Source organism: Thunnus maccoyii, chromosome 9, assembly GCF_910596095.1.
Source record: "Thunnus maccoyii chromosome 9, fThuMac1.1, whole genome shotgun sequence".
In the NCBI taxonomy this organism is placed as follows: domain Eukaryota; kingdom Metazoa; phylum Chordata; class Actinopteri; order Scombriformes; family Scombridae; genus Thunnus; species Thunnus maccoyii.
This window is the reverse complement of record NC_056541.1, coordinates 24,069,987-24,095,092: the sequence shown is the minus strand read 5'-3', so window position 1 is coordinate 24,095,092 and position 25,106 is coordinate 24,069,987. Positions and strand designations below refer to the sequence as shown.

The 25,106-nt window shown below is 38.9% G+C and overlaps 2 protein-coding genes across 4 annotated transcripts; one reads left to right on the top strand and one right to left on the bottom strand.

Annotated features, from left to right (window-relative positions):
* The first annotated feature begins 122 nt into the window (after positions 1-122).
* Positions 123-17,813, top strand: inpp5l (inositol polyphosphate-5-phosphatase L). 3 transcript variants are annotated; one of them, XM_042422312.1, is made up of 16 exons: positions 123-682; positions 4,757-4,798; positions 5,263-5,363; positions 5,829-5,916; positions 9,565-9,628; positions 10,233-10,336; positions 10,644-10,696; positions 12,277-12,396; positions 12,728-12,812; positions 12,939-13,034; positions 13,121-13,195; positions 13,526-13,599; positions 13,694-13,805; positions 14,622-14,690; positions 14,778-14,853; positions 15,865-17,813. In XM_042422312.1, exons 1-15 carry the CDS (start codon positions 623-625, stop codon positions 14,817-14,819), a joined length of 1,185 nt encoding a protein of 394 aa, XP_042278246.1. In that variant the 5' UTR covers positions 123-622; the 3' UTR covers positions 14,820-14,853; positions 15,865-17,813. The 3 variants fall into 3 exon arrangements, with proteins under 3 accessions (XP_042278246.1, XP_042278245.1, XP_042278247.1); XM_042422311.1 differs by having other exon boundaries at positions 126-682; positions 14,778-14,837; XM_042422313.1 differs by lacking the exon at positions 123-682 and adding an exon at positions 3,564-3,708 and having other exon boundaries at positions 14,778-14,837.
* A 1,494-nt stretch (positions 17,814-19,307) lies between these two features.
* On the bottom strand, positions 19,308-22,335 carry nkx6.3 (NK6 homeobox 3). Its single transcript, XM_042420069.1, has 3 exons — positions 21,921-22,335; positions 21,005-21,174; positions 19,308-20,540 (listed from the first exon to the last, which is right to left on the bottom strand). Exons 1-3 carry the CDS (start codon positions 22,333-22,335, stop codon positions 20,310-20,312), a joined length of 816 nt encoding a protein of 271 aa, XP_042276003.1. The 3' UTR covers positions 19,308-20,309.
* Positions 22,336-25,106: the final 2,771 nt, after the last annotated feature.

The following is a 25,106-nucleotide window of genomic DNA, read 5'->3' as shown; positions in this document are numbered from 1 at the left end:
ATAATGTAATATCATCTGCTGCACAGGCAAATACACGCAGGCTTGCACAGGACTTAAATATGGACTTCATAGTGACGAGGTTACATGTTGGTGTGTAGGCCACGATGTTTGCTCAGCGGTGATAAAACTTGACATAACATGAGGAAGACTGTAATTGAGCGCTCACACTATCATGGGGCGGGGCACCGGGCTTCATAACTGCAACCGCCTGCTACTGCTGATTCTCTGTGGGTTTGTCAAGGCGGCAGCAGATGCGCCGTCCAGCCTGGGTTAAGTCCTCTAAGAAGCTACTAGTCCAATTATCGGAGGGGAGGCGGAAATCCACGCATGCAGGCTTATTAAACCAACTCACCGCTCCTCTACTCGCCTCTGCGATGGATAAGAGCGCCGCCGCGGCGTACGATGACGACCTGAGACGACAGCCCGCCATCAGCAAACAAGTTGGACCAGGAGCAACACAGTATCACCAATGCGATGCTGGTGTATTTTGAGCGCTAGTAGTTACGGTTTTTGGCTCACACTATAAGCCTTTATAAGCTCCCCCTGGAGAGTGACTGAAAGGCCCTGGACAGAGCGTCTCTTGGCGACGACTTTCTTCGGACTGTTTGTGAAGCTGATAAACATGCAAACATACGCTGATGTGCTGCTTGTCACCGCAAATGTCGGGTCACTCTTTGACAATGTAAGTAGACCGCTGAGAATAATATGAAAACTACACCAGACTGCAGTGCTGCCGGAGGATTATGCTTAATGCTGCAAGGCTGGTAGAGAAATGATTGGAGGGGGTGGAGGGGAGTGTGGGGGGTGTATGAAGCAACTTTGGATGGGCTCCATTGCTACATCTCAGGGAAATATGTGTTAAATTCCTCGCGCGTTTTTAATGAGCTGTTACTATGATTGTAGATGAATCAATGTGTCACCGTGGAGTCACTCGTGCTTAATTATCGGCAGCTGTCTAGCAAAATATTGAAATATTGAAAAGTGAGTCAACAGCTAGACCTGTGAAAACTTTAACCTATATTTAACATGTTTAAAATACTATTGTTTAAAAGAACTTAAAGGGTTTAATTTTATTTAATAAAATATACAGTTTACTATATAGGTTATATCAATGTTATTGGCCATTCTGTGTTTAATTTTACAACCCTGTTTTTCTCTCACATATTTTGTGTTGCTGTTACCTATGTGGTTAGGACATTTTTAAATTTCTTCCTGGTTAAAAAAAAGAGTTGAAAATGAAAGTTACTAAATCTGACAGGCCACAGATTGCAGTGTCACATCAGACCTCACCACTACCTAGACTTTCTGACTCTCTTAACCTCACTCAAGCATAAGTCTATTTTTTCATCCACGGCATCACATTTAGTATTTGTTGTTGCATTGTGTCATTGTAGGGATGCATTGAAGACTATATTACCCAGGGATCCCCTCACATTTTTAAAATACCAATTAGTCCTGCAGGGATTCACGTGGGCCCTCTCCAGGTGTGAGCCTCCAACAAATCATCACTATGTTTCACAACTGGTGGTGACAATCCAAGATGAAAATAATTCGTTTTAATGTTTGGGAGTGTTACTCAACAGTTTCCTTATCATATTGTATAGTATTTACAGCTCGGTTCCTATAATGTTATTCCTATAGTGTTATATAAGCTGTTTTTTTAGGTTAGTCTTATATGTTAGTTAAGTAACTAAGTTAAGTAAGGCCACTTTTTTTTATAAGGGATTAAAGAGATTTGGGCTGTAATTTAACTATTCTAAACACTTACATTAGCTTTTTAGTTTTGGCCCGAGCTGGGCTGACAAAGTTTTCCGACTTTGCATGGGGGAGGAGGACTCTCTCCCTCTCTCTCTGACACTCATGGAAATTTGGCTCAGGACCATGTTTCCGGTTGCCAGATCGGGCTCCAATGAAAACATGTTAGATCCCATTGTGGGAGATATGTAAACAGATGAATATCTTCGCCGGGGGATTTGAGCTTTTCTACTTACTTAGCCCCCCCCCCATTTCTATAAACAAACACTCCTAAACATTCACCCAACCTTCGGGATAAGAGCAAGACCTTAAGCACATCACAGGATAAATCCTATTGCTTTACAGTGCTGGCTAGCTGAGTGCCCTGTGAGAGCAGTTCAGCCAGTGAGACGGTCGACTCTTACACCCGCTCTGTGCCACCAGTAACATTGTTGGCACATCATAGAAGTATGCTGGAGATAACCACCTCTGATGCTGATGATAAAGAATACATGTCGGAACATCAGGAAATTGTGAAAAACACCTTAAACTTGTGATGTAATTCTTTAAGTACTTTGTATGCTTGTATTTAATTGCATTATAATCACACTAGAAGCTTGTTGTCATGGGTGGGTACCAGACTCGCTGTTGCCTAAATCTTCCTTTTACTCATACAAATGGTGTAAGACAAATTATAGTCCTTAAGGGTTTTAGTTGTTGAAGCACATCATTGCCAAACACACTCACTGACACATTTCAGTCAGTTTTCCCAATAACTGTTAGACTGCTTAGAACAGCAAAGCCTTAATCACCATGTTGGATTCAGAAAAAATTACATTTTTCTATAATCAACAGAATCGTCAAAGCATGTCTTGTCTTGTTGTCTAGTGCTCTTTTTTTCGCCACTGAGGGAGAAAAAGATACCGATTTGTTGCTGGATTGTGAATTTTAAAATAAGTAAGTGTTTCAGGTTTTCGGTCGTGCTCTCATTTTTAATATACTGTATTTTTCTGTCTTGTGCAAGCAGAATTGCATCTTTAGTGTAATTCCTGTCTGAACTTTATCTCTAAAAAAAAAAAAACAGTATTCATTTCATGCCGTATAGTGTATGAAAGAATCAGGGTCGGAGGACAGAGCCAGTGCCATTGTCCTCGGGAGATCACAGGTAAATAGAAACTGTGTTAGTTTCCAGAATTATGTGTGTGATGTCCTTCAGGTCACAATGGCTGAGCTGCAGTCATCCCTGTCACACTGCCATGCAAATACACTATGCAAAGCCATTTCTCAGCTGGTATGAATACAGCTGGCCTTGCTGAAGATTGTACAGGACTCTGCGACTACACTGCTGGGGAAATTCTGGGGCGGGTGTTGAGAAACGACGCAAATGTCACAACTCAGTTCAAGGGGCAGTTGTGGGTTGACATACTGCATATGGCCTTTAAAAGCCAGCGAGGCCAGTTTAAAAGTCAGAGATAGTTCTCTGTTATGAGAATCAGAGATGCAAAATGCTTTCACTATTAGAATAAAAAAACATTTTACTCAGCATACAAGGGGGAATATTTATCACACCCTCTGTATTGACCTGTCAAGTGCTTCTCCTTTTCACAACTGAGTAGATTATGTCATTCTTCAGACTTTATTACAGACGGTAGGATGAGGTAACTGTTAAACTGAACACATTAGATGAATCAGTGTCTCACTTTAAGCGTGCAGCATTCAAGAATAGTTCCTTCTCTCATACAAATCCTGTCAAGATCTGTTTTAATACCTCCAGTGTAAATAGAAGACTGTTGTTCCTTACAGGGAAGTGCCTGCTAAGTAAGTTTCAGGCTTGTTTGAGAGATAATTGTGTGTAAGGTTTATCTGTCTGCTTCCCTCATACATGTTTTACAGTACAGTCAGCTGTCAAGTGGCCATGCAATATTAAACCTCACCTTCAGGGATAATGAGTGGACGGTGGCCAGATTATGACAGGTGCAGCTACTCTTGAATGAGACTACATCCTGGAACACATAACAAACGGAACATACAGGAAAACATTTCCATACAATCCTGATTGTTTGTTTTGACCGGTCTGGAGTTAATACTAGTTCAGAGTATTATTCTCAGTGATTGATGACTCCCTGAATGCCATTAGATCTGTTTGTCTGTTAGATGGCAATGTAATTTTATAGCTGGAAGCTATTAAGAGTAAAAGCATTTTTGTATATTCTATTTGTAAGGAAGTACATGTTAAAACTGGCACAAACTGTGCAGTTGGAGTGATACTTCACATTTAAAGCTGCTCTAATCTATATTTTTGTATTGACATTGGATCAATTGACTATGTGTAATGTCAAAGGGGTCGCTTATAGTGACAAACCCACACATAATTATCATCTGACTGTAGTTCCCCTCATCTCTATGGAGATTTTAAGTATGTTTCAGCTCATTGTTTTGGTTTTGTGGCCCGCAACTTTACTGTTACGATTGACTCTCACCGCTCTCATTGGCATCAATGCTGCAGGCAACTGTTTCACTGAATACATTTTTTTATTTCATTTTTAAAATTTTATTTGCACGCACATAAGACTGCATAAAATCCAGATAATAGAAATAAAAAAAGAGGTGACAGGAGAGGTCAAGAAGCCACACACTTATACAACGGACTTCCCTTCAACTTAAATAAATTACTTGAAATCAATTAATTAATGGAGTTTCTATAAGCCACTAGCAGGTGAGCTTGTGGAGCATCTAGAGCTTAAGAGCTAGATATTTCTGTCAACACAGAGCTAAAATAAGAAAACATTGGACTTACATCATCAAGTTACCAGAAATTTATTTCCAAATGAATGCTAATGTTGCTCAGTGTCTGCTGGACGGGTAAATATTCAAACATGACAGATAACAAGGTTATAATATGTCAGTGTTATGTTTACAGCTTGTTGCACTGCCACCAGGTGGTTTAATATCTGATTTGAGACCATTGCTTGCAGAACGATTTGCATGTCTTTGATTATTTTTCTATTGGTCATTTTTATAGGTGGGTGAGATTCAGAGTGAATGGTTACAAGAACTGTATAAGGTAAGTTTGGGACTTCTGCATCCTGGACTAATAATTCACAGTTTAAAAATTGGTTAAGGATATGATTTTATTATTTGAAACACATTTGGTATTCCCACTCATTACTGGCGGTGTCACATATTTACCTCTTACATTTTGTGGAAAGTCTGGTGCAATTGAAGCAAATAAAACTGTTATATTGTTGGTACTGACCCACTTTCATAGACTGCTGGCATCATTATGTTATGCGTGACAACCCAACATACACAACTGCTCTTCTCTGGAAAACAGATACTGTGCTGATAAGTGATAACTTAGCACAACTAGGCCCTTCACAGAAATTCAATAACAGGAAAACTACACGACCTCTAATGGACAGTCAACTCCATCCTGTAACATACAGTGTTGGTTCTCTTCATTCCTCATTACCCTGTAATGTAAGACCTGTTGGTAGACTGAAACCTGTTTGCTTTGCTTGGTAACAGACTATCCACAGCTACAAGCCGCAGTTCATCGCCCTGCACTTCCAGGAGGTTGGAGGGAAGGACTACATGGTCAACATGGGCCACGCAGAAAAATTCTTCTGGTAGGAATAATGTGCCACTCATAATACATCTAAAGTCATATTCTTCCTTCAACACGTTTTTTTTACTACAGACTTCAAAAAAGAGATTCCTGTCTCATTCTTTTATTTTTTTTATTCCAAATAAAGCTGTAAATAACAATTATTCAAATCATTTTATTGTTTGGTTTAGACTGTGAAAATGCCCATCAAGATTTCCCAGAGTTGACATATTTAAATAGTTTGTTTTGTCCAACCAACAGTCCAACACCCAACTATATTCGGTTTATAATCATATAAGATTAAGAACATCAGCAAATATTCATTTCGGAAGCTAGAATCAATGATATTTTGGTAATTATGCATACAAAATTAAAAAATGATTGATTAATGATAGATATGATTGACAATTATTTTCTGTTGATGGACTTATCAATCCATGTCCAATAAAAGAAGCTGTTTTGCTCTGTTGTGCTCTGTTGTTCTCAGGAGCATTGAGTCCAGTGAGGAAATGAAAGACTTTGACCGGGTCTGTATCTATGTGGACAACCAGTTCCAAGCAGAAGACAGCTTCACAGTAAGAAACACATAAATCAGAGTAGTTCCCAGGTCCTTCCACTAGATGGGGCCCTCCTCCATGTTAGTGAAAGGAGATGTTTGGAGGTACTCCTTGCACTCTGCACTTCAGTAAAAAGCAGGAGCTAGTACTGTAGCTGGTGGTGACTTTATTGAAAGCCAGAGTTTGTAGACGCTATTGGAGCATCAGAAGTCATTTGTTTTGTCATAGCCTCAGATGTGACAAAGAAAGGGGTTACTCTGAAACCTTTAATGTTTGCCTGTATTTTCAGGTTATATCAGTGAATTTTAGCAGGTCCTTTACAAAAAATGAGGTCCTGTTACGTACATACAGTACACAAGCTCTCTTGGCTTTGTTTGTATTTGTTTATTCTATCTGTCCATTGTCTTATTGTTTATCCAATAAGCATAGTTATTTTTTGCACTAATAATTAGATTAATGAGATTTTGTGTTTTATTACCGTTTACGTGCATTTACACAATGAGAAAGTATAAAAGCGGAGTGACTTTAAAAAAACAGTGATGGAACTTTTCTGTATGTATAACTGAAAGTTTTTTTATTCCTGATAAAGACCAAGAACTGGAAATAATAGAATAACAAGGTGAAATCTTACAGTACATCATCAGATTTGGTGTTTGTGTTTATGGGTACAGTTTCATATATCAAGGCTCACTGCACCATGTCAGACGTGTGCAAAACCACAGTTTTATTATGTGACAAACATCTCAAAGATGCAGAGTGAAACAGAGTTGTATTAGTTACATAATGTAAGCACAGACAGAGATGTTCTTAAAAACAGGTTTGTTTAGTCACTCATGCCAATATCTTATCACCATCTATCGTTTAACCCAGAGTCTGATACTGTAGCTGAAGTCTGAGCTTCATGCTACTAGACTACCATTAGGGAGCTGGTGGGTCGCTGCTCAGCTCATGGGCTCAGCCTCAATCTCTGCACCTATTGTGAAAACCATCTCTCACCTCCAACTTCTTTTTTAGTGACCTCGTGCAGCACAAGCAATTTTTCAGTCTCTTTCTTGGAACTGAGCTGGTTGCAGAGAGCATTGCTCTATGGGCAGAAATACTGTATGTGTTACTACAAACTGAAATTGAATCATTTATATTTGAATTTGAATTTGAATTACTCAACTTGAATAATTGCAGTAAAAACTGAACTTGGACCATGTAATTTGTATTTGTATTGTTTAATTTGAGTAATTGCATTGAAAAACTGAATCTGAATAGCATAATTTGAAATTGAATTTATTAGTTTGGAACTGAATTCCAATAAACTTGAAACTGAATGTAATATTATGAAATTGAACTCAGTTGCTCTTAAACTGTATTCGATCCACACTGAAAATTCAACTCTCAATATACTTCCACAATTCAATTTCAGTTCACTGAGACACAGCCGGTTGTTGAGGAAGAGCTTTTGTTGAATTATACTTTTCAGATTCAGTTTTTCAATGCAAATTTCTCAAGTTAAACAATACAAATTCAAATTATTCGATTCAAATTCAGTTTTTTAATGCAGTTTTTCAGGTTGAGCAATACAAATTCAAATATAAATGATTCAAATACAGTTTCTAGTGACACACGTCTACCCATATTGTTCAAACAATGAGTTAGTCAGCATTACTTTTTTTCTGAAATTCTGCCCCCTCCAGTTGACCGAAGTGGCTGAATATTTCTTAAACTATTAACCCTTACTCCTCCCAGGTGATACCCTCACACTGGGCGCCTGACAGTAGGGGTCAATGGCTGCATCTGTAGACTTGAGGTGCGTGAAGTAAAAAGGAGAAAGTCAATGGCCAGGTGTAGGGGAGACAGGGCAAAGTCAATACATTTAACTCTAGATTAAAACTATTGATCCCAGCCCATTTGTGCACGATAAATAAACTGTGAAGGGGGGGTGGAGGACAGCTGGGACTAAGTTTCCCCTGTGCTTGAGTGTTCGCACCCTCCACTCTTTGCCCTGAGAGGGTTGCAGCCCCCCCTCCCCTCCCTTCTCCACACTATGCCTCATTCTCATTTCATCTGTGCCACCTGCATTGATTTTCAATTTGTTTCCCCTCGGCTGCGGATCATCAGTTATATGGCCAAGAGAGAGTTTGGGGGGTTCTCCTTTCAGAGGGGCTGCAGAAGTAGAGGGGGCAGACTTGCATGCATTTCCAGTACAAATGGTGTTTTGATAAAAAATCACTTGTAAGTCAATATTTTTTTATTAAACTGTGCACAAACCTGATTGATGAAGATAGGTGTTTGGCAGAGTATGTGGAGGGGAATGTGGAGGAGAATGCTTGTCTGTGTTTGAGTGTGTTTGTGTGTATTTTCAAGTACTGTTTAAACATAACAGTTACTGATCCAACATAATCTAAATTTAGATCAGAGTTCCTGAGCTAATTATTATAACAAAGTCTTTTAATTGAGTGCAAGAAGGATACTTTTTGCTCTAGTTGTGAATGTAACTTTTTTCAAAGTTGCTCCTCTTGTAGAAACATTTTTTCTGTCAGCTTTTAGTTTTTTAACAACCTTTTCAGACTCTAATCTTAGTTTGGACAAGTTGGTCACTAATTGTCGTTTGGTGGAGCCAACCATGGAGACACTTCCATTTTATTAAATGAGGATGACTTTGGCATTGAAGATAAATGATCTCTTCAGGGAGAGATCTCTCATGCTCCGGCTGGATGGAGGTGGAGGGGGGGATGTCACGCCCCGAGCCCTCTGAGCGCTGGCTGAGCGCTGGCTGATTTTTCTTCGGCCCCCAGTCACAGCAGCCGCTTTGGCAGACAGCAGGCCTACTGCTTAATACCTTTTAAATTGTTTTAATTTTCTGTCTTTATTGATCTCACAGGGCATGATTAATCAGATCAGTGGAGCAGGCAGTTAGTACATTAAAAATTGTCAGCCCATGTCAGAGATGATTGGGTGCTGAAGTGTGTGTACGAGGGGCAGTACGTGGATGTGTTGTGCACTCATATCTACACTTTGTGCGTCTCCGTTCTTTAAAGTTTCATGCGTCTTCAGTAGAGCAACAATATACTGTGTCTTACTGTATCGTTCAATACAAGCCTCACAATTCAGCTCACATGATGGGGAAAAGAACAATTCAATCCATCATCGAGGCGGTTGAGTTGAGGTGATTTCTACTGTTTTTGTCACCACATTCAGTTGTGTAGTTTGTGTTGTTTTTTTGGTGGGTCACTGCTGTTTTGTGATTCGTGCTGCTGAGAATCCACTTGGAAAGAGTCAGGCATGGCTTCAGTGCTTCATTTCAAAGCCTCAATTATACTTTTATAAAGTTTTGATGTCACAATTGAAATATAAAGACAGTTCGAGACATTTAAAATAAATTCTGATTTTATTTAAATTGAACTTTTAATTGAATTTGTTGGACTAAACATGTCAAAACATGTTTTTTAGGTGTATTTGTGGTGTTCTTTGCAGCAGGTGTCTGAAACTAACTGTCTGCAACAACATTAAAAGTGTCATTTCAGTATGAATTGCTTAGATCCTTATCGCAATTGCAAACTCCCTTTTGGGATGTTTCTGTGGTTAAACTGAAACTGATTTTACATATAATGTTTTTTGATGTATGTTTTATAAAAAATTGTAAAATTTCTGTTCTTTTTTTATTTTTCTCCACAGGCTTTGGGGAGCATATACTTCATCCACAAGACACTGAAAAACATCTGCCAGTATGATTTCAATGGTGAAAACTTTCTTCCTACTGTGTGACATTTGCATTATCATTTTATTATTTGTCAGTTTGTGATGGATTTATATTGCTTTTTTTTTAACTCAAAGTAAACCACTCCCCTTGCGTTCTGTACTGTTTTGGTAATGGCTCATACCATCAATGGAGTAAGAGCAATGTTGTGTATGATTGGCAAAATTCTTGTCATTTTTTAATACCAGGATTTGCGCGACATTTCTCTGCTCATAATGACAGTTTGATGGCCACCCCTCCCGGCCACATATTTGCAAAGAACCTGAATTTAAAGTGGAGCTGTTATTTTCCTACTGCATAGTCCAGTCACGTTAGAGGTGAAAAAGCTCCTCAGAAAAGCTTATGGAAGAACCATAAACATCCTGGAGCTGCCACTCGCTGTGTGGCCCAAACCGATTGTTGTTCACCAAACACAGTCTAATGGCTCGCTTATAGATCCTCTCATCACGTATGCCGCTCTGATGAGGTTAACACCAGTTTATTGATTGCTGTTTGCATGTTTTCTCACTCTTTTACATTTCACGCCTCTCCCTCCCTCCCTCTCTCTCTCTCTCTTTGCCTCCCGTTAACTCTCTGCCCCTCACAGTTAAGGATTTTAAAGCAGTGTCGGGGAAGAACAAGTATGTGGGCTCTCTGAACGGGGTCACCACGGTGGAAAAAGAAAAATTCCCAAAGAATTTCTGGCCTGATGTGAGTATGTATGCATGAGTGTGCATCTGTGTATGCCTGCATTTGTATGCGTGTGTGTGTGTGTGTGTGTGTGTGTGTGTGTGTGTGTGTGTGTGTGTGTATGTGTGTGCAGGTGTGGGGAGGGGTACGTGTGGGCCAAAGGGAGATGTTGGGACAAATGAGTCTACTGGGGTTGTAAGGGCTGTCTGCCTGCTCTGACAGGGAGATGAGATAAATTATGTGAAAGAATCAATAATTATCAGTTTGGCCCTTCAAAGACACGTCTCACTGCTGTTTAGTGACTCACTCTAATTTATCTGTGTTGCAGTTCAAGTGGTCCAGAAAGGGCTTCATGAGGACTCGCTGGATCATACACAACCAGTACGTACTGTACACTAACCGCTCCTTGTTAACCAGTCAGGGCTAGAAATACACTTCTTGAAAAGGCTGTCCTGCTAACACACACACAGAATGAAACTAGCACCCTTGTTATAAGACACATAACCTTTACATATTTGAAAGCCAGTCTTTTCATGTAATGAGCCTTGGTACACAAAGGAACAAAGAAGACACTAAGAAGCCTTGTTATAATAATACAGTTGAGTTCAATGAAATGAAAAATGAAAGAAGAGAAAATCATGAAGTAATTATCTGTTATGAAACAAAGGACAAGCGGTTTTCTTTCCATTTGCAGAGGAGGGCTGGGTACAGTGTGAAATCTCTCATTTCAATTGCCAATACAATAATCAACTTCTGTATTGTTAAGAAACAAAACTTTTCAGATTCTTTACTTAGCAGTTTTAATCAATATATTTATGTTAACAAAGGTTCACACTACTTGTCATATGTATGTGTATGTAATATGTATGAAAGGGGGTCACTCATAGTGATGCCCCAACAGAGAATTATCACCCAATTCTGTGGTTTAGCTCAATCTTACAAGGCATTTTAGCATCTTTCAGCTCATTGTTTTCCTTTTGCACCAACCAGCAGACAGACAAGTTAGCAACTAGCTGGTGAACATAGTTGAGCAGTTAGCTGTCAAAGAGCCGGTTACTTTTCGTAGGAGTTGGTGGAGACCAAAGACAAAGCTAAAAAGATGATTTATACTGCATTTCCACTGCTCGCAAGAGACCAAAATCAGTGAATGCAGGTTTAAAACAAAACCTAACTTTATTTTAACAAAATTGTCTTTAAAAAATTAGGATTTAACCTGTAGAGACATTTAGTGGCCATTTGTAATTCTCGACAGTTTTTACATTTTGGTCAGTAAAACAAAAATATTGAGGTTCAACACCAGTGTTTTTTAAGCTCTCACCATGTCCAGAAACAATTACTCACTGCTGCTGCAGTGGCTCAAACTCACACACAGTATAAACACAGCCAAAGCAGCATGGCAGCCTGTTTCTGACATAGGCCAAAAGCAGAATTTTATTTGTAGTACAATTTCCTTTAATTTGTCAAATAAATATATTTTAATATACATTTTGAATCACCTGAAAGTGAGCTGAATGTAGCCCTGAAAAGCACCAGAATAAATGACACAGCTGCTGCAGTGTCTCAAAGTTAGCAAACAGCCTTTTCTGCTCTGCAGTCGCTATTTGTTCTGCTGTGTTGCTACCTGGGGGTTATAACAAAAGGAGCCCAGAGTCTGTGCGGCACAAGATCATGCTGTGAGTCAACACAGCTCGTTTGTTGGATGCACATTAATTGTTTTACAGTGACAGCCAGAGAAAAGGAGTGAGCGTTTGGCACAGAAGACAAATGTGCTTGTTTGTGGAGCATTAACACGAGCACAGTCACTGATAAGAAAGCTCCTCATAAGTGACACCCGTGTTGGCACACACATACACACACACCTACCTATCAGATGTCAGGCTTTGTTATCAGATGGTTTCCTATTTTTTCCTCCATCTGCTACATATCACCATATTTTGTGACTGTGTGTGTTTTCTTCACAGAGGACTGGACCTGGTCAATGTCCATCTGTTCCATGATGCCTCCAACCTCATTGCCTGCAACTCCAGTCCTTCCATTTACTCAGCCAACCGCAAAAACGCTCTCAGATATGTCATCAACAGGTCAGATTTGCAGCTGCTGCAAAAGTACAAGATGACAGCAAAAATACACAAAGTTATAACCAAAAAGGAATATTTAAGACTATCTGCTTGACTCAATGACCTCTATGAATGCAGTATGTTTCTCATAGTGTCCTGGCCAATATCAGCAGCCATCGTACAGCCTTAGTCGTCATGTAAACAGGATATTCCACAAATTTACATGAACATTGACCCTTGAACAGAGCATTAGACTGTCTTCAAAATATTTTAATATTTATGTAAGTCTGCACAAACTCAAATTAAGGTTTAAAAAGTAGAAAAAGTCTCAAACATCTGTGTGATTTCCTTCCAGGATATCAGACAATCGCTACACTCCTTTGCCTTTCTTCCTGTTTGGAGACTTCAACTTCCGTTTGGACACACTAAGTCTGGTCCAGGTAGGAATAAACTTTTGTTGCCCCTGAAGCTCATGAGATACAGATGTCAACACCCAACCCCCCAACCCCCACCACCACCATCACCATGTGTTTGATCCTTCCCTGTCTTTGTATTTGTGTGAGCAGCATCTGTCCACAGCGGCAGATGTGCAGACAGTGAAGAAGGACAGCAGTAACGAAGTGGAGAAAATCATCTGCGAGGAAAAAGACAATGACCACCAGGTGATTACGACTGTCTGTTAAGACAAAAACTGTTGTTTTATTTACAGTGCTGCTTTCATTAAACCTGACGTTCATCTCACCCACAGGTGCTTCTGCAAATTGAGGAGAAGATCTTTGCCTACGTGCACCAGGCAGTATTCAGGGAGGACAACGGCAAAGCAGTGAGAGCACATACTGAACTCTCACCTACAATGTTCACATCAGCACAGTCTCTCAGAAACACTCGTGACTTAAATCTACAACACATCAGGCTGCTTAGCAACAATCTGACATGTCTTCACAGATTTTAGATTAGATTATGTCAGCGGAAATAAAGTTCTACAAATGACAGTACAGTAAATACAGAGGCCTGGAGGTAAACAAAACTGCGATAACTGACAGTAAACTGCGTGTTCACCCCGGCTGAAGTTGTAGACTCTCACATCATGATTTATTTTTAAATGTGCTGTGATTTCCTGTAGAGCTAATCAGTAATTGTTTCTATTCCCCAGCTTTTGAAATATGATAAAGAAGTCACAGCCTTTCATGATGTTATTAGAGAAGAGGAAATCAAGTTTCCACCCAGGTAAGATTGTAACTGAGACACTTATTGCAAACATGTCCCCAAACTCTGACGTTATCATCTATTTACACTATTGTTTTTTACATGTTTCTCTCAGCTACCCTTACAGTGAAGAGTACACTAAGCCAACCCAGTACATGAACACTCGCTGTCCTGCCTGGTGTGATCGTATTCTTATGTCACACACTGCCCAAGAATTCATCCACAATGTAAATCAATATTTACTTCCATTTCTGTTAAAGCTGTAATGCATATGTTTCTGCATGTTTTCTGTATATATGGTGGCGATAGCTAGTTGAGATCATGTTTGAACCACAAAAAAAGATGACAGAATGTCCAACACAATGTGACTACGACTATGAGTTTAATGCAGCACTGCAACTTCTGTTAAGTGCACTCACTCACAGTAGGTTATTTTTTTGTCAGATAAAGCTGACAAAGTGGCTAGTGTAACTTTCTAACATCAGTGTCCAAACTAGTGATTATTTTCTTTGTTGATTAATCTGTCAATTATTTTCTCAATTAATCGAATAGCCGTTTGGTCTATAAAATGTCCAAAAATGGTGAAACATGTCAATCACTGTTTCCTAAAGCCCAAAGTGACGTCCCAAAGTGTCTTCTTTTGTCCTGACCAACAGTCTACGACCCAAAGATATTTAGTTTACTATCATAGGAACTTAATAAACCAGAAAATATACATATTTGAAAAGCTGAAATCAGAGAATTTGGACATTTATTTTTAAAAAAGGACTCAAAACAATTAACTGATTGTCAAAATAGCCGGCGATTAATTTTCTGTCAATCGACTTATCGATTAATTGACTAATCATTGCAGCTCTAGTTCAAACACTGCAGTTTAGTAGAGGATCAGGTTCATTTTTCCTTACGACTAGCCAAATATTTTATCATTACCGTTATTATTAAAGTATTTGAGTGGAATTTTGAGTGAAATTTGAGTGTCACACTCTTATTGCTGCATCATCTTTACTTGTCCAAATGACATAGAAGTTTACTTTCCTTTTCAGAGTGATGATGATGAGAAGAGCATTGTTTACAACAATGTGGGTCCAAATGTCTGTATGGGAGATCATAAGGTAACAGTTAAATAACATGAATGTCGTAGAGGCAAATAAATCAGTCATCCAGAGTAACTCAGGTATGTTTTTGTGTTTTTCTCACAGCCGGTTTTCTTGTTCTTCGCGCTGAAGACAAACGGCCATTGACTTGGATCCCTCTCAATGGTGAGAGAACGTGCCAGTGAGTCTGCACCTATATTGCACAGCATGTGGAAGTGTCTGTATGTTGTGATTCCAGAGGGGAGGTTCAATGTGTGAGAGCGATCACAGTAATCTTGTTCCGGTCCCTAGAGAGCCATAACCCAAGCTGGCCCAGTGGAGTCGGGATATGAACTAAGATGAAGTGCCTGCAGGACACAAGTGCTCCTTTGTGTCCAGTGTAGTTGGACCACAGGCGATCAGCACCTTTCACTGATCTATGTCTATTGAATCCTCTCCACTGTCACTGTGGCCTCACACACTTAGTGCATAGCTCGCCCGCTTTTTTCATTAATTACCATGTGGATGGTCGGCCAGAGACAAATACATTGCGCCGGACAGGTTATTGGCATTTTTACGGCCATGATTTTGTTTTGCTGCCGTTTAAATTTATTTTTTTAAGGATGAACTGCTTTTTCATGAGGGTCCTTCTTTAGAGAGCCACAGAATGATGAGATCCACACAGTGAAGGGACTTAAAAGATGTTACAGCTGGCTCACGTTTGCCTTGTGTTTGACATTTTGAGACAAAGAACAAGTTCATTTCAATACATTGGTTACTTTTTATTTCTGAGGCTACATTTTAGCTGCTAGGGAGACATCTTGCATGACATATACAATGCATTGTATGGAGCATATTCACATCTCAAAGGAGTTACATAGCAGATGAATTTGCATGGTCTAGGTTAGCAACATTTCGAAAGGACGGTGTTCTTGTGTGCTTTGAATGGTTTCCAGTGGCCTCTGACTTGATATTAATAGTGTCAAATAACAGGGCAGACACTTTTTATAATCACTGTCAGCAAGATATTGTGTCCCCACCCACTGTATCGCACACGTGCACTGTTATCAGCTTGTAGAGGCAAGAATCATTTTCATACTTGAGTAGAGTCTTATGTCTGGTCTCATTCCTACACTTTTGTTTCTGTTGGCACATGGTGTGTGTGTGTGTGTGTGTGTGTGTGTGTGTGTGTGTGTGTGTGTGTGTGCTGCAGGTCTACCAGCACCATCCTCAGAGCTCTGCATCAGTATCGGTACCAGCATGATGGTTACCCACCACAACCCACCTGTCAGCCAGCCACGAGGCTCGACTCAGCTCGTCCCTGCTGCTGCGAACACACCGCCCTCACATCATCTGCAGCCCGGGTGACTTCAACACAGATTCATCAGCAGCTGTCATTTTCAGATTCTTCTCACTCATAGATCTTAAAGCCCCCTGATCTGAAAGCTCAGAATGTTCCTGCCTGCAGTCGTGGAGATTGTTTTTTTGAATGGGACAAAACGATGATGTAAAGACTCAAGTGTGTGTCTTTTACATGGAAGTGTGAAAACATAATGCAAAACATTGTTACATTTTGATTAGAGTGATTTGAGATGTTGCATTTTTTTTTAAAGTATCAGACAAATTCCAGCCAAGATGTCACAAATGTGTCCTCACTGGCTCCAAATAATTTATGAAATCCCTCCAGTCAGGCCACTTTGCAGGTTTTCAATTAGATAAGCAGGTGAATTCAACCAGTCAGAGTCCAGTGTCAGTTAACCATTACCTAAATTTTAAGAGCATTAGTGTCATCATGATCCATAGTGTATGTAAAAACAAAATAATGAAAACTAAAATTGGGATCTTTAAAATCAAGTGTTGGACATCAGTCCTACTGACTATGTGTGTTGTGCTTTGATTTTGTATTAAATGGCATTTTTAGTTCAGGTATTTATTTTTTTTAAAGGTGTTTACCATCACTGTCAGCAGGATTTTACATCACAGTAGAGAAATGCTGCTAATTCAGTTTCCTGTTGACATGTTTGGTCAGATGTCCTCCATAGATAAAAACATCTTTTATGAAGGATTTCCTACTGACGTGTTTCTGACGTTTCTCATACATGTAGCTACTTCCTCACAGCGGCTTTATCTATGTCCGATGTGAGTCTTTCTTGATCACATAACAAAATTAATTTCAGAAAGTATTTTGGTAAATGTTTATTAAGTTTTTTTTAGTATCAGCATTGTGTAATAATGACACTAGACAGTCAGAAAAAAGGCTATATACAACAACTATAGCAGTTTTCATGTGTTCATGAACACTGTGGTAGGAGCTGAATCAGTTAACAGAATGTTTATTTACAGTAACATTATTTGAGTACCAACCGTACATTAATACCAAGTGCTTTATTCCACAAGCCACAGCTCAGCAGTTCTAAATTTGTCGATTTCAGCTCTCCTTACTCACTGAAAGTTTGTCTGTGCTGCATGGCGTCTGTACAAAATATATTTCCACCCTGTTCTGGTTGGCATCTACCTTATTTCATTGCCAAAACAATTATAGTGTAGACCTCACATGTTTACTTCTAACTGTAGTAAAGTTGTTCACAAAATACCGTGTATACCCACACACACCACAGAAGGCACTGTTTGCTTTTGGATATCATTGTTTTTTTGTTTGTTTTTTGTTTGGTTGATTCATAGTCTTATAGCGCCAGTGCTGTAATATACTTTTGATGTGTTTGATTTTTTTTTTTTGATCTGGCTTTAATAATGACTAATTGAAATAATTTGAAATATGTTTGTGGTTTGTTACATGTTGTATTTTAATATTTCTGAGTGTTTCGTGAAACTTCTTTTGTCTTACATAACTTGGTGTTGCAGCACACTCCCTGTATTCATACAAAAAATATTTTTTCATGCACAAATTCTCAAATATTCACATTAACTTGGACTGTCAGTCATGTTTGTACAATGGGACTGAAGGCTTGCCGTAACAAGATTAACTTAACAATAAAAATCAAGACAGCTTGTAAGTCATTAACTTTTTAGCATGTGACAATGTTGACTAGTCATGGGAGTGGAGTTCGTTATAAGGCCAGTATTACCTTTAGATTAACTCTGGTCAAACACTACATATTGCGATATTTCACTTTTGTAAATAAAATATTACCCTCATAAACATGTTCTGCTTTATTTATTTAGCTTTACCAGCACTGTAGTCACAGTATATGTTGCAACACACACATCATTTTCGTCAATTTCAGTTCTCAAAAGTTGCACAAAGCAGAACAACTAAAATTGAAACTAAACAGTTCATGAGTCACACATTTGGAAAAATGGTAAACACATGATCATTACACTGGTTTCCCAGTGATGCTGATAAACTTGTTGGTTGGGTAAAGCACACTGTGAGAGAAATCCTGGTTAACAACTAACTACATCTATGATCTTGACGTTATTTTCATCCCAACTACAACATCCTCCCTGCACTCAGAGACGGCTCAGACCCTCAGGCTTTCTTTCCAAGTTCTTATCTTAACAAACCTCATACTTTGATAAATGAACAGACCAGACTTCTATTTGTCTGTGGTAATAACACTACTGATAATTTTTTCCAAAATACAGCGTGCCAGAGCCTGTGCAGACTTCTGTGGAAATGTTTTTAACAGCTGCTGCCTTTCTGGTCTAGGCTGCGTCTAGGAAGAGATTTGACCTTACTTCTATATTCAGATAGGAAAAACACTGGTGCTGACTTTTGTTCAGGTCAGATTGTATAAAAAAAAAGATGAAATTCTATTGGACATTAATCCCAAGTTATATAATACTGTATGTCTCTGTTATGTATTCATTTTCCATAGTTTTAGAATTCAGCAGTATGGAGAGCTTCACTTATTTTATGACAGAAGACAAATGACACGTGAAACAGACGAGGTATTGAGCTCACCCTCTAAAGCTGGAACTATTTAGGACATGCTCTTCAGATTGGAAATCTTCAAGGGTCAACAAATCAAGAGGCTGCTGAGTTTGTGACTGATTCTCACCTATATTGAATTTCATTTTTGTGTTGATTTGATGGTTGAACTCTTGACAAAATAATCCTCTGAATATCTGTCTAATAATGGCATCAAGAAAAAACTTGAGCAACGTTTGCATAATAACAGAACTGGCGATGTATGATCTTCACATGGTTGTCACACTCCAGATTATTTGTTGTCTTTCATGTGAGGAATGAAAGCAAAATTGTTTCAGCAGCATTCCTCAACTTTCTCTTTGACACAGTCATCTCCAGCCACCTGCACAACATTACGGAGTCTAACTCACTGAGCCTAAACAGTGAATGAGCTGGTCTGTCAGTATTGATTTTATGTTGGAGGGGGTTGCAGGGGGTCATTGTCTTCAATTAAGCCATACTGCACAAGTAAATCACACAAGGTTTGACCCTTGACCTTTGCTCTTCTCTTCAGCGGTTTGTGCTTTTTTGCTTGTAGTTTCATTCCAACTGTCGCTTGATGGGAATTAAACCGGCAGAACTTGATTAAACAATGCAGCCAAATTATGTGATTTGTTGTTGTTCCTTCACTGAGATATATGAGACTTAACCGCCATACTTTGATAAATAATTCACAATAATTTATTGCGCAACATTTCAGGTGTTTTTCACAATTGCCACCTTAACGTCTTTTTTCTTACAATGTATTTCAAAAGCATGTATACAATAATGAGAAACAAAGCTTGTCATTTTAAAATACTTTAACCAACCTCAAGTCAGCATTCAATTTAAGCATGTAGCAGAATTACAAATCATACTTGCGGACTATAAATAATTGGTAATGACATGTTAGCAGAGCCTTTTTCTATATCCGTTTTAACATGCTTGTGCACTTTCTTCTTGATTTAAAATATATAAAAATGTGACTTTCTACACCCTGTAGGCCTGTGGTTTATCTGCATTAACCCACATATGGTTTAACAACGTCAAATCTTGATAAAGCTCAATTCCCTTGAAATAAAATTACCTCCCATAATGACTTCATCTACTGGTATATCCATTTTAAAAAAAATTTAAAATGAATTTTCTGCAATTTGGATCCAATGACTGAGAATGTGTGCCATATACTCTTTATTGTACTGTGAGATAGTTGGTTTTTACCTTAAAACATGGAGTATATTGAGTTTGATGGATTGAGAAAGTTTCTCCTCCTTCCTATAAATTAACCAGAGCAAACAGAATACAAATAAACACAGAAATGGAAAAGAAACTACAGAAATAAAATAAAAAGAGAACAAATAATGAAGATATTTGTTTTAATTACTATTATCTAGAGCATCATGCAGTTTTTTCCATGTCATTTTCTTAACCTTTTTTTTAGTAAAGTGATGTGTATGACATTACTCCCTCACATACCAGTGTAACATTAAACAGACCAGAGGTGATTTTTTACAGTAATAACTTACAAAAGTAAACTTTTTTTTCAGCTTAATTTTTTAGTCTGTCCATTAATGCTGTTTTGTTGGATGGGCATAAATGAACATGCTTAACTGCTCACTGATCAACTCTGTGTTGAAAACTAATTAACTTATCTTTGTACACGTTTTATTACAGCATGCAGGTCTGCTGAGAAGCGTGTGTACATCTAGGTGTGTGAGTGTGTTTGTGCGTAATTTGCATCATGTGTGTCAGACGTGGTGTGGTCCGAGGCGCAGGACGGAGAAAGCCCTGCGGTGTTTGCGCAGCAGCAGTCGGATCTTATCGTCGTCAGAGTCGGGGTCCAGAGGTTTGTTGTACTCCTCGTCCTCCACCTCGTTCTCCGAGGCCTCGCCGCTCTGCCCCGCGTGGCTGGCCTGCGTGGAGCTCGGCTCCGAGGCGCTTTTCTTCCTCCACTTGGTGCGTCGGTTTTGAAACCACACCTGAACAGAGCAGGGGTTCAACTGTCAGTGGGCGTGACTCGTGGTGAATGAGCGTATCGTTTAACAGGTGCATCTTGTTTGCAGACATTATGAAACATAGAACGCTATAAAAATCATCCATAACCCTGTTTCTGCATGATGGTGATGGTTGTATGACTATTTGTTGCTGCTCCTGACATAATAGCACAGACTCAGATATTCAAGGTTTTTGGGTTTTTTTTTTTTTTTGTCATGAATCTATAGCACTTTTTAAAACAAGAGTTGCAAAATGTTCCTCTGGTGCACATAAAATACAACAAAACTTCCATGGCAATGGTCAAACATGAAGAAATATAACAAAATTAAAAACGAACAATATGAAACCATTAGAGTAGTAAGTTATGAAGTCACCTTATGAGCTGTAAGTCACCTCACACAAAAGCATCACTTTACTAGCTTTAATGTAAATGTGCTGGTTACTTTACCTTAACTTGAGATTCAGTCATGCCCAGAGAATAAGCCAGTCTCGCTCTCTCTGGCCCGGCCAAGTACTTGGTCTGCTCGAAGGTTTTCTCCAGAGCAAATATCTGATGTCCACTGAAGGTCGGTCTGGTGTGTTTCTTCCTGCCCGACATCTCCCCCAGAGGACCGCTACCTGAAAACATTGCAAACATTTCTCTTATTTATCACATGGAATAAGCCTTATATGGAATAAGCCTAAATCTTTGAAATATTTCAGTTTTCCTGTGTAAACCACAGAAGTATTTGCTTTCTCACGGGCTCAAAATTAGACATGTTGTTTCTGAATGAGAAACATGTTCATCCCCTAATCAAAGTATGTATTTGATGCACATTTGCAGAATAGACTATGAATTATTTTTTGTTGTTTTATATACAAACAACAATAGTCTAACATCCATATAATAAACACTATTTAATATGCAACACCACCTACTTGTTATATAATAGTACCACTTAATAAATATTTGACTGCTTATTTATTTGCCGCATGAACTCATCATTCATAGTTTCAGTTTTTAAGTGTTATGAGTTTTCCATTAGATATTACATATTTAAAATATTGCTAACATATTGACCAAATAAGCCCTTAGAACAAACAAAGGTATTATTCACAGTTTTATGGACATTAAAAATGTATGCTTTAGTCAAATCAGGCATTTAACCCACACACTGTTCTTGATATATGGTTTTTGACATTATATGTTATATATCTGATGAGGCTGTTTTCTGTTTGATGAAGTGAAATGAATTTGATGAAGATGATGATTTTGCATCACCAGAAGGTGACATCTCTTGGTGACTCCTCAGAGACAGACACAGGGAAGCTGTAATGTGGTGATGAGCTGGATGATGAGTCCAGGCTGCAGCAGTTAGACTCACTGTTGGTGCACTGCTGCCTCCCTCCTCTCCAGTCACAGCCGCTCTCTGCCCAGCAGCTCACGCTGAGACCCTTCATGGGGCACTCGGCGCCAGGCTTGGAGAAGCCGCCCAGGGAGGAGTTGTAGTCTCGGTTATAGTACATAGACGTGCTGGTGACGGAGGGGCCGAACCCCCCCATGGTGGAGTATCCGGACAGCAGGGTGGTGGTACCAGTGGTGCCCATCCCTACCATGGAGCGGCTCAGGATGTCGCTGATGCCGTGAGGGGTCCCTGCTGGCAGCTGGCTGTTCAGGCCCGGGTTGAGCTTGTAGAAAGAGTTGGGCACTGAGTACTGGCACACTGGTGCCTTGAGGTCCGAGGGGAATTGGTTCAGGCTGTTGTTGAACAGGAAAGACCCCTGGATGTTTGGATCCATGGGAAGTACTGTAACTCTGCCTCCAGGTCTCAGGAACTCATCCAATAAAATCCAGTCAGGAGAAAACCTCTGCTGGGCCCACAAGGAGTTCTCTCACCCAAAAGGCGATGTCTAGATCTGGGATCACACCCACCGGCCCCAGATGTTCAAATAATTAAGAGAACTAGTTGATATCAGTGTCCTTTTAAGGCAATTTTACAAAGTTCCTGGTCTCTGCCAAATTTGACATCAGAGAAAAGTGTAGCAGGAGATAAACTCTTCACTCTCGGCCCTCACCTCTTCTTAGCCACAGTGCGGTGTGTGATAGTTCCATATTTGAAGTGTCGGGCGAGCCCTGTGGACACAGATTTTAGTGTTCTCACAAAGACGTATGCCTCCTGCCGGCTCTTTCCTCAGAAATCATAAATAAGTAGTATCTGGAAATGGAGTGGCACCTTGATAAAGATAGGCCACATTAGAATGCAGCCTGGGATTGGCCTGGGTCTCACAGCTTTAATGCCTTTCTATTGGCTCCTCCGTGAAAGCCAAGCCTTTTATTGGAAGGCAGCAGATTAATAGTGTTTTGAACAGGTGGAGTGGGAACAAGTTGATTTTTTGATGGCCTGCCATGTCTGACCAAGTGTGGCGGAGCAGAAACAGCTGAGCCTGGAGTACACAGAGGCAGAGAAGAACAGGGTTGCGCTGATCCCTGTTTTTTGAAACCAAAAATGATCATAAAAGATTATTACCATGTAATAATTTTAAGTTTTTTGATGCCATATTTCTATTATCACATTATCATTCTATAATAGCCTTTAATAGTCCATTAATACTCCTTGTAGTGGCTCTGTAGGAAATCTAATCCTCCATTCATTCATGAAATACAAATATATATTCTTACTGGATAAACATAATGGTTTTCTTAGCAATGACTAATCTACTGATAAAGACTCACTTCAGATGCTTTATGATTTCTCATAAACATCCATGAATATGTAATATGGGTGTAATAGATGTATCACATAATGCATTGTAGGTTTTGTATCATCATATTCATGGAGACCTAAAGCACATCTTAAAAGTCTACTTTATTAATCAAGGAAATTAATTGTAGTTTACAGGAAAGCATTCGAGTAACAGATCTATTTTGTGAAATTCTCTTATCCATTATAATGTTAAACTTGCTCAGGGAACATTGCACTCATTTATAAAACATGTGTTGCCCAGACTTGATCACCAGGCAAGTGTCAATTATATCATCGGTTGTAACAATTTAAGAACAATTACTATTCACATTACGTTACAGTTGGTTAAACTTCTCTCTCTTCCTGGAACAAACCTGATATGAGGTTGGTATTGGGTCAAATACCTAAGATTTCAATAAATATGTGAATATTACAATGTAATTTATCAATAAATTAATCATTTAATATAAAAATTAATAGACAATCATGAACGGTCACTGTCAAAGAGAGAAGTTGTGGTTTCTCACATTGTGCTGCTAAGATTAACTCTAATAAAGTTATAGTTTTTCTGTGGTGGCTTCTAATTAACCCTGTGAACAAATTTAGTTGTGCAGATTTTAATATTATGTGACTTACTTTATGCTTTTTGAATTGGGGTGGATCACTGAATGAGATTTGCTAGAAACTGCATTTTTTTCCCCTGTTTTAAACTGACATAAACAAAAATATTACCATCCTTGAAAGGAAAAGATTACAGACCATCATTTTATTAGCATATACACTTGAAAACACTACTTCACATATAGCTTCTTTTTTTTTTTTTTAACATTACACATATAAAACACCTTCAAACTCTGTATTAGTGTAGGGTGAGGCCAGCAGAGCCTTGAAGGATGTCAGGATAATGGCATTTTTAAGAAAGTCATGTCATTTATTTTGTAGAAGTCAAAGAAAAGTTAGTAACTTTCCAAAGGTGATGATGTCATTTTCGATTTCCAGTCATGGCCTCATCCTGTCACATGATCAGGGACTGCCAACCAATGAGGACTGAAGAACGACTGTATGTGTCCTGTAGAGGGTGACAAATCTCTTTGCATGCTGCTTCCTGTGTGATTAACTTGCAGCAAACCAATAATTGTTTTAAGTTGTTGCTCATTACTTAACTATGTATGGTGTTCCTTTGAACCCACTGAGCCAGTCCGAGAAGTGATATTCAATCTTTTGGGAATTTTCCACGACTTTCCAAGTGTTTCACCAAAAGGAGGTCATATTGTATTGCATTTCTTTGAAATGGTCAGGACATTCAAATATCAGATTAAGCAAAGTCTGGTTACTGTGTACAGTGTCAATATCAATGTCCAAGAAGGGGTCAGCTTTTAAAAAGAGGAAAAAGATCGATCCTACTATATCCTATTATACAATATACACAAACAAGTACAGTAAATTGATACATGAATGGTGTCACTTTACATTGTGTTTACTAAAATATATCATCACCCAAAACATCCTGTAATCACTATATAGTATGTTTTTAATCAGTTCAAGTTTTGTGCACAGAAATGTACTTACAATGGCTTAAAACACATTTGTCTCTGACAAATGGTGAAAGTGATACCATTCTTCAAGTAAGTAAACTCACACAGTTAAGAGCTCACGTGTAGTTTTATGTTTGCAGTGCAGTCCAGAGATCATATAAAGATTTTACACTCTAAGAAAAAGTGTTTGCAACATGCCCAACCCTGGTCTAGGTTTTGGGTAAATTTCCAAAGTTGGGCTCCTCCCTCAGTCCCTCCCATTTGCTTTCACATGATGTTGGGAATGTTTATG

Bases quoted from the DNA above. Each gene is read 5' to 3' on its own strand.
- nkx6.3 (XM_042420069.1), bottom strand. From the start codon at position 22,335: ATGGATCCAAACATCCAGGGGTCTTTCCTGTTCAACAACAGCCTGAAC. The intron at 21,175-21,920 runs GTGAGTCTAACT...CAATGTTTTCAG, and splicing joins GAGGCAGCAGTGCACCAACA to GTAGCGGTCCTCTGGGGGAG. The intron at 20,541-21,004 runs GTAAAGTAACCA...TGCTCTGTTCAG, and splicing joins TGACTGAATCTCAAGTTAAG to GTGTGGTTTCAAAACCGACG.
- inpp5l (XM_042422312.1), top strand. From the start codon at position 623: ATGCAAACATACGCTGATGTGCTGCTTGTCACCGCAAATGTCGGGTCA. The intron at 13,035-13,120 runs GTGATTACGACT...TCTCACCCACAG, and splicing joins AAAAAGACAATGACCACCAG to GTGCTTCTGCAAATTGAGGA. The intron at 13,196-13,525 runs GTGAGAGCACAT...TCTATTCCCCAG, and splicing joins GGGAGGACAACGGCAAAGCA to CTTTTGAAATATGATAAAGA.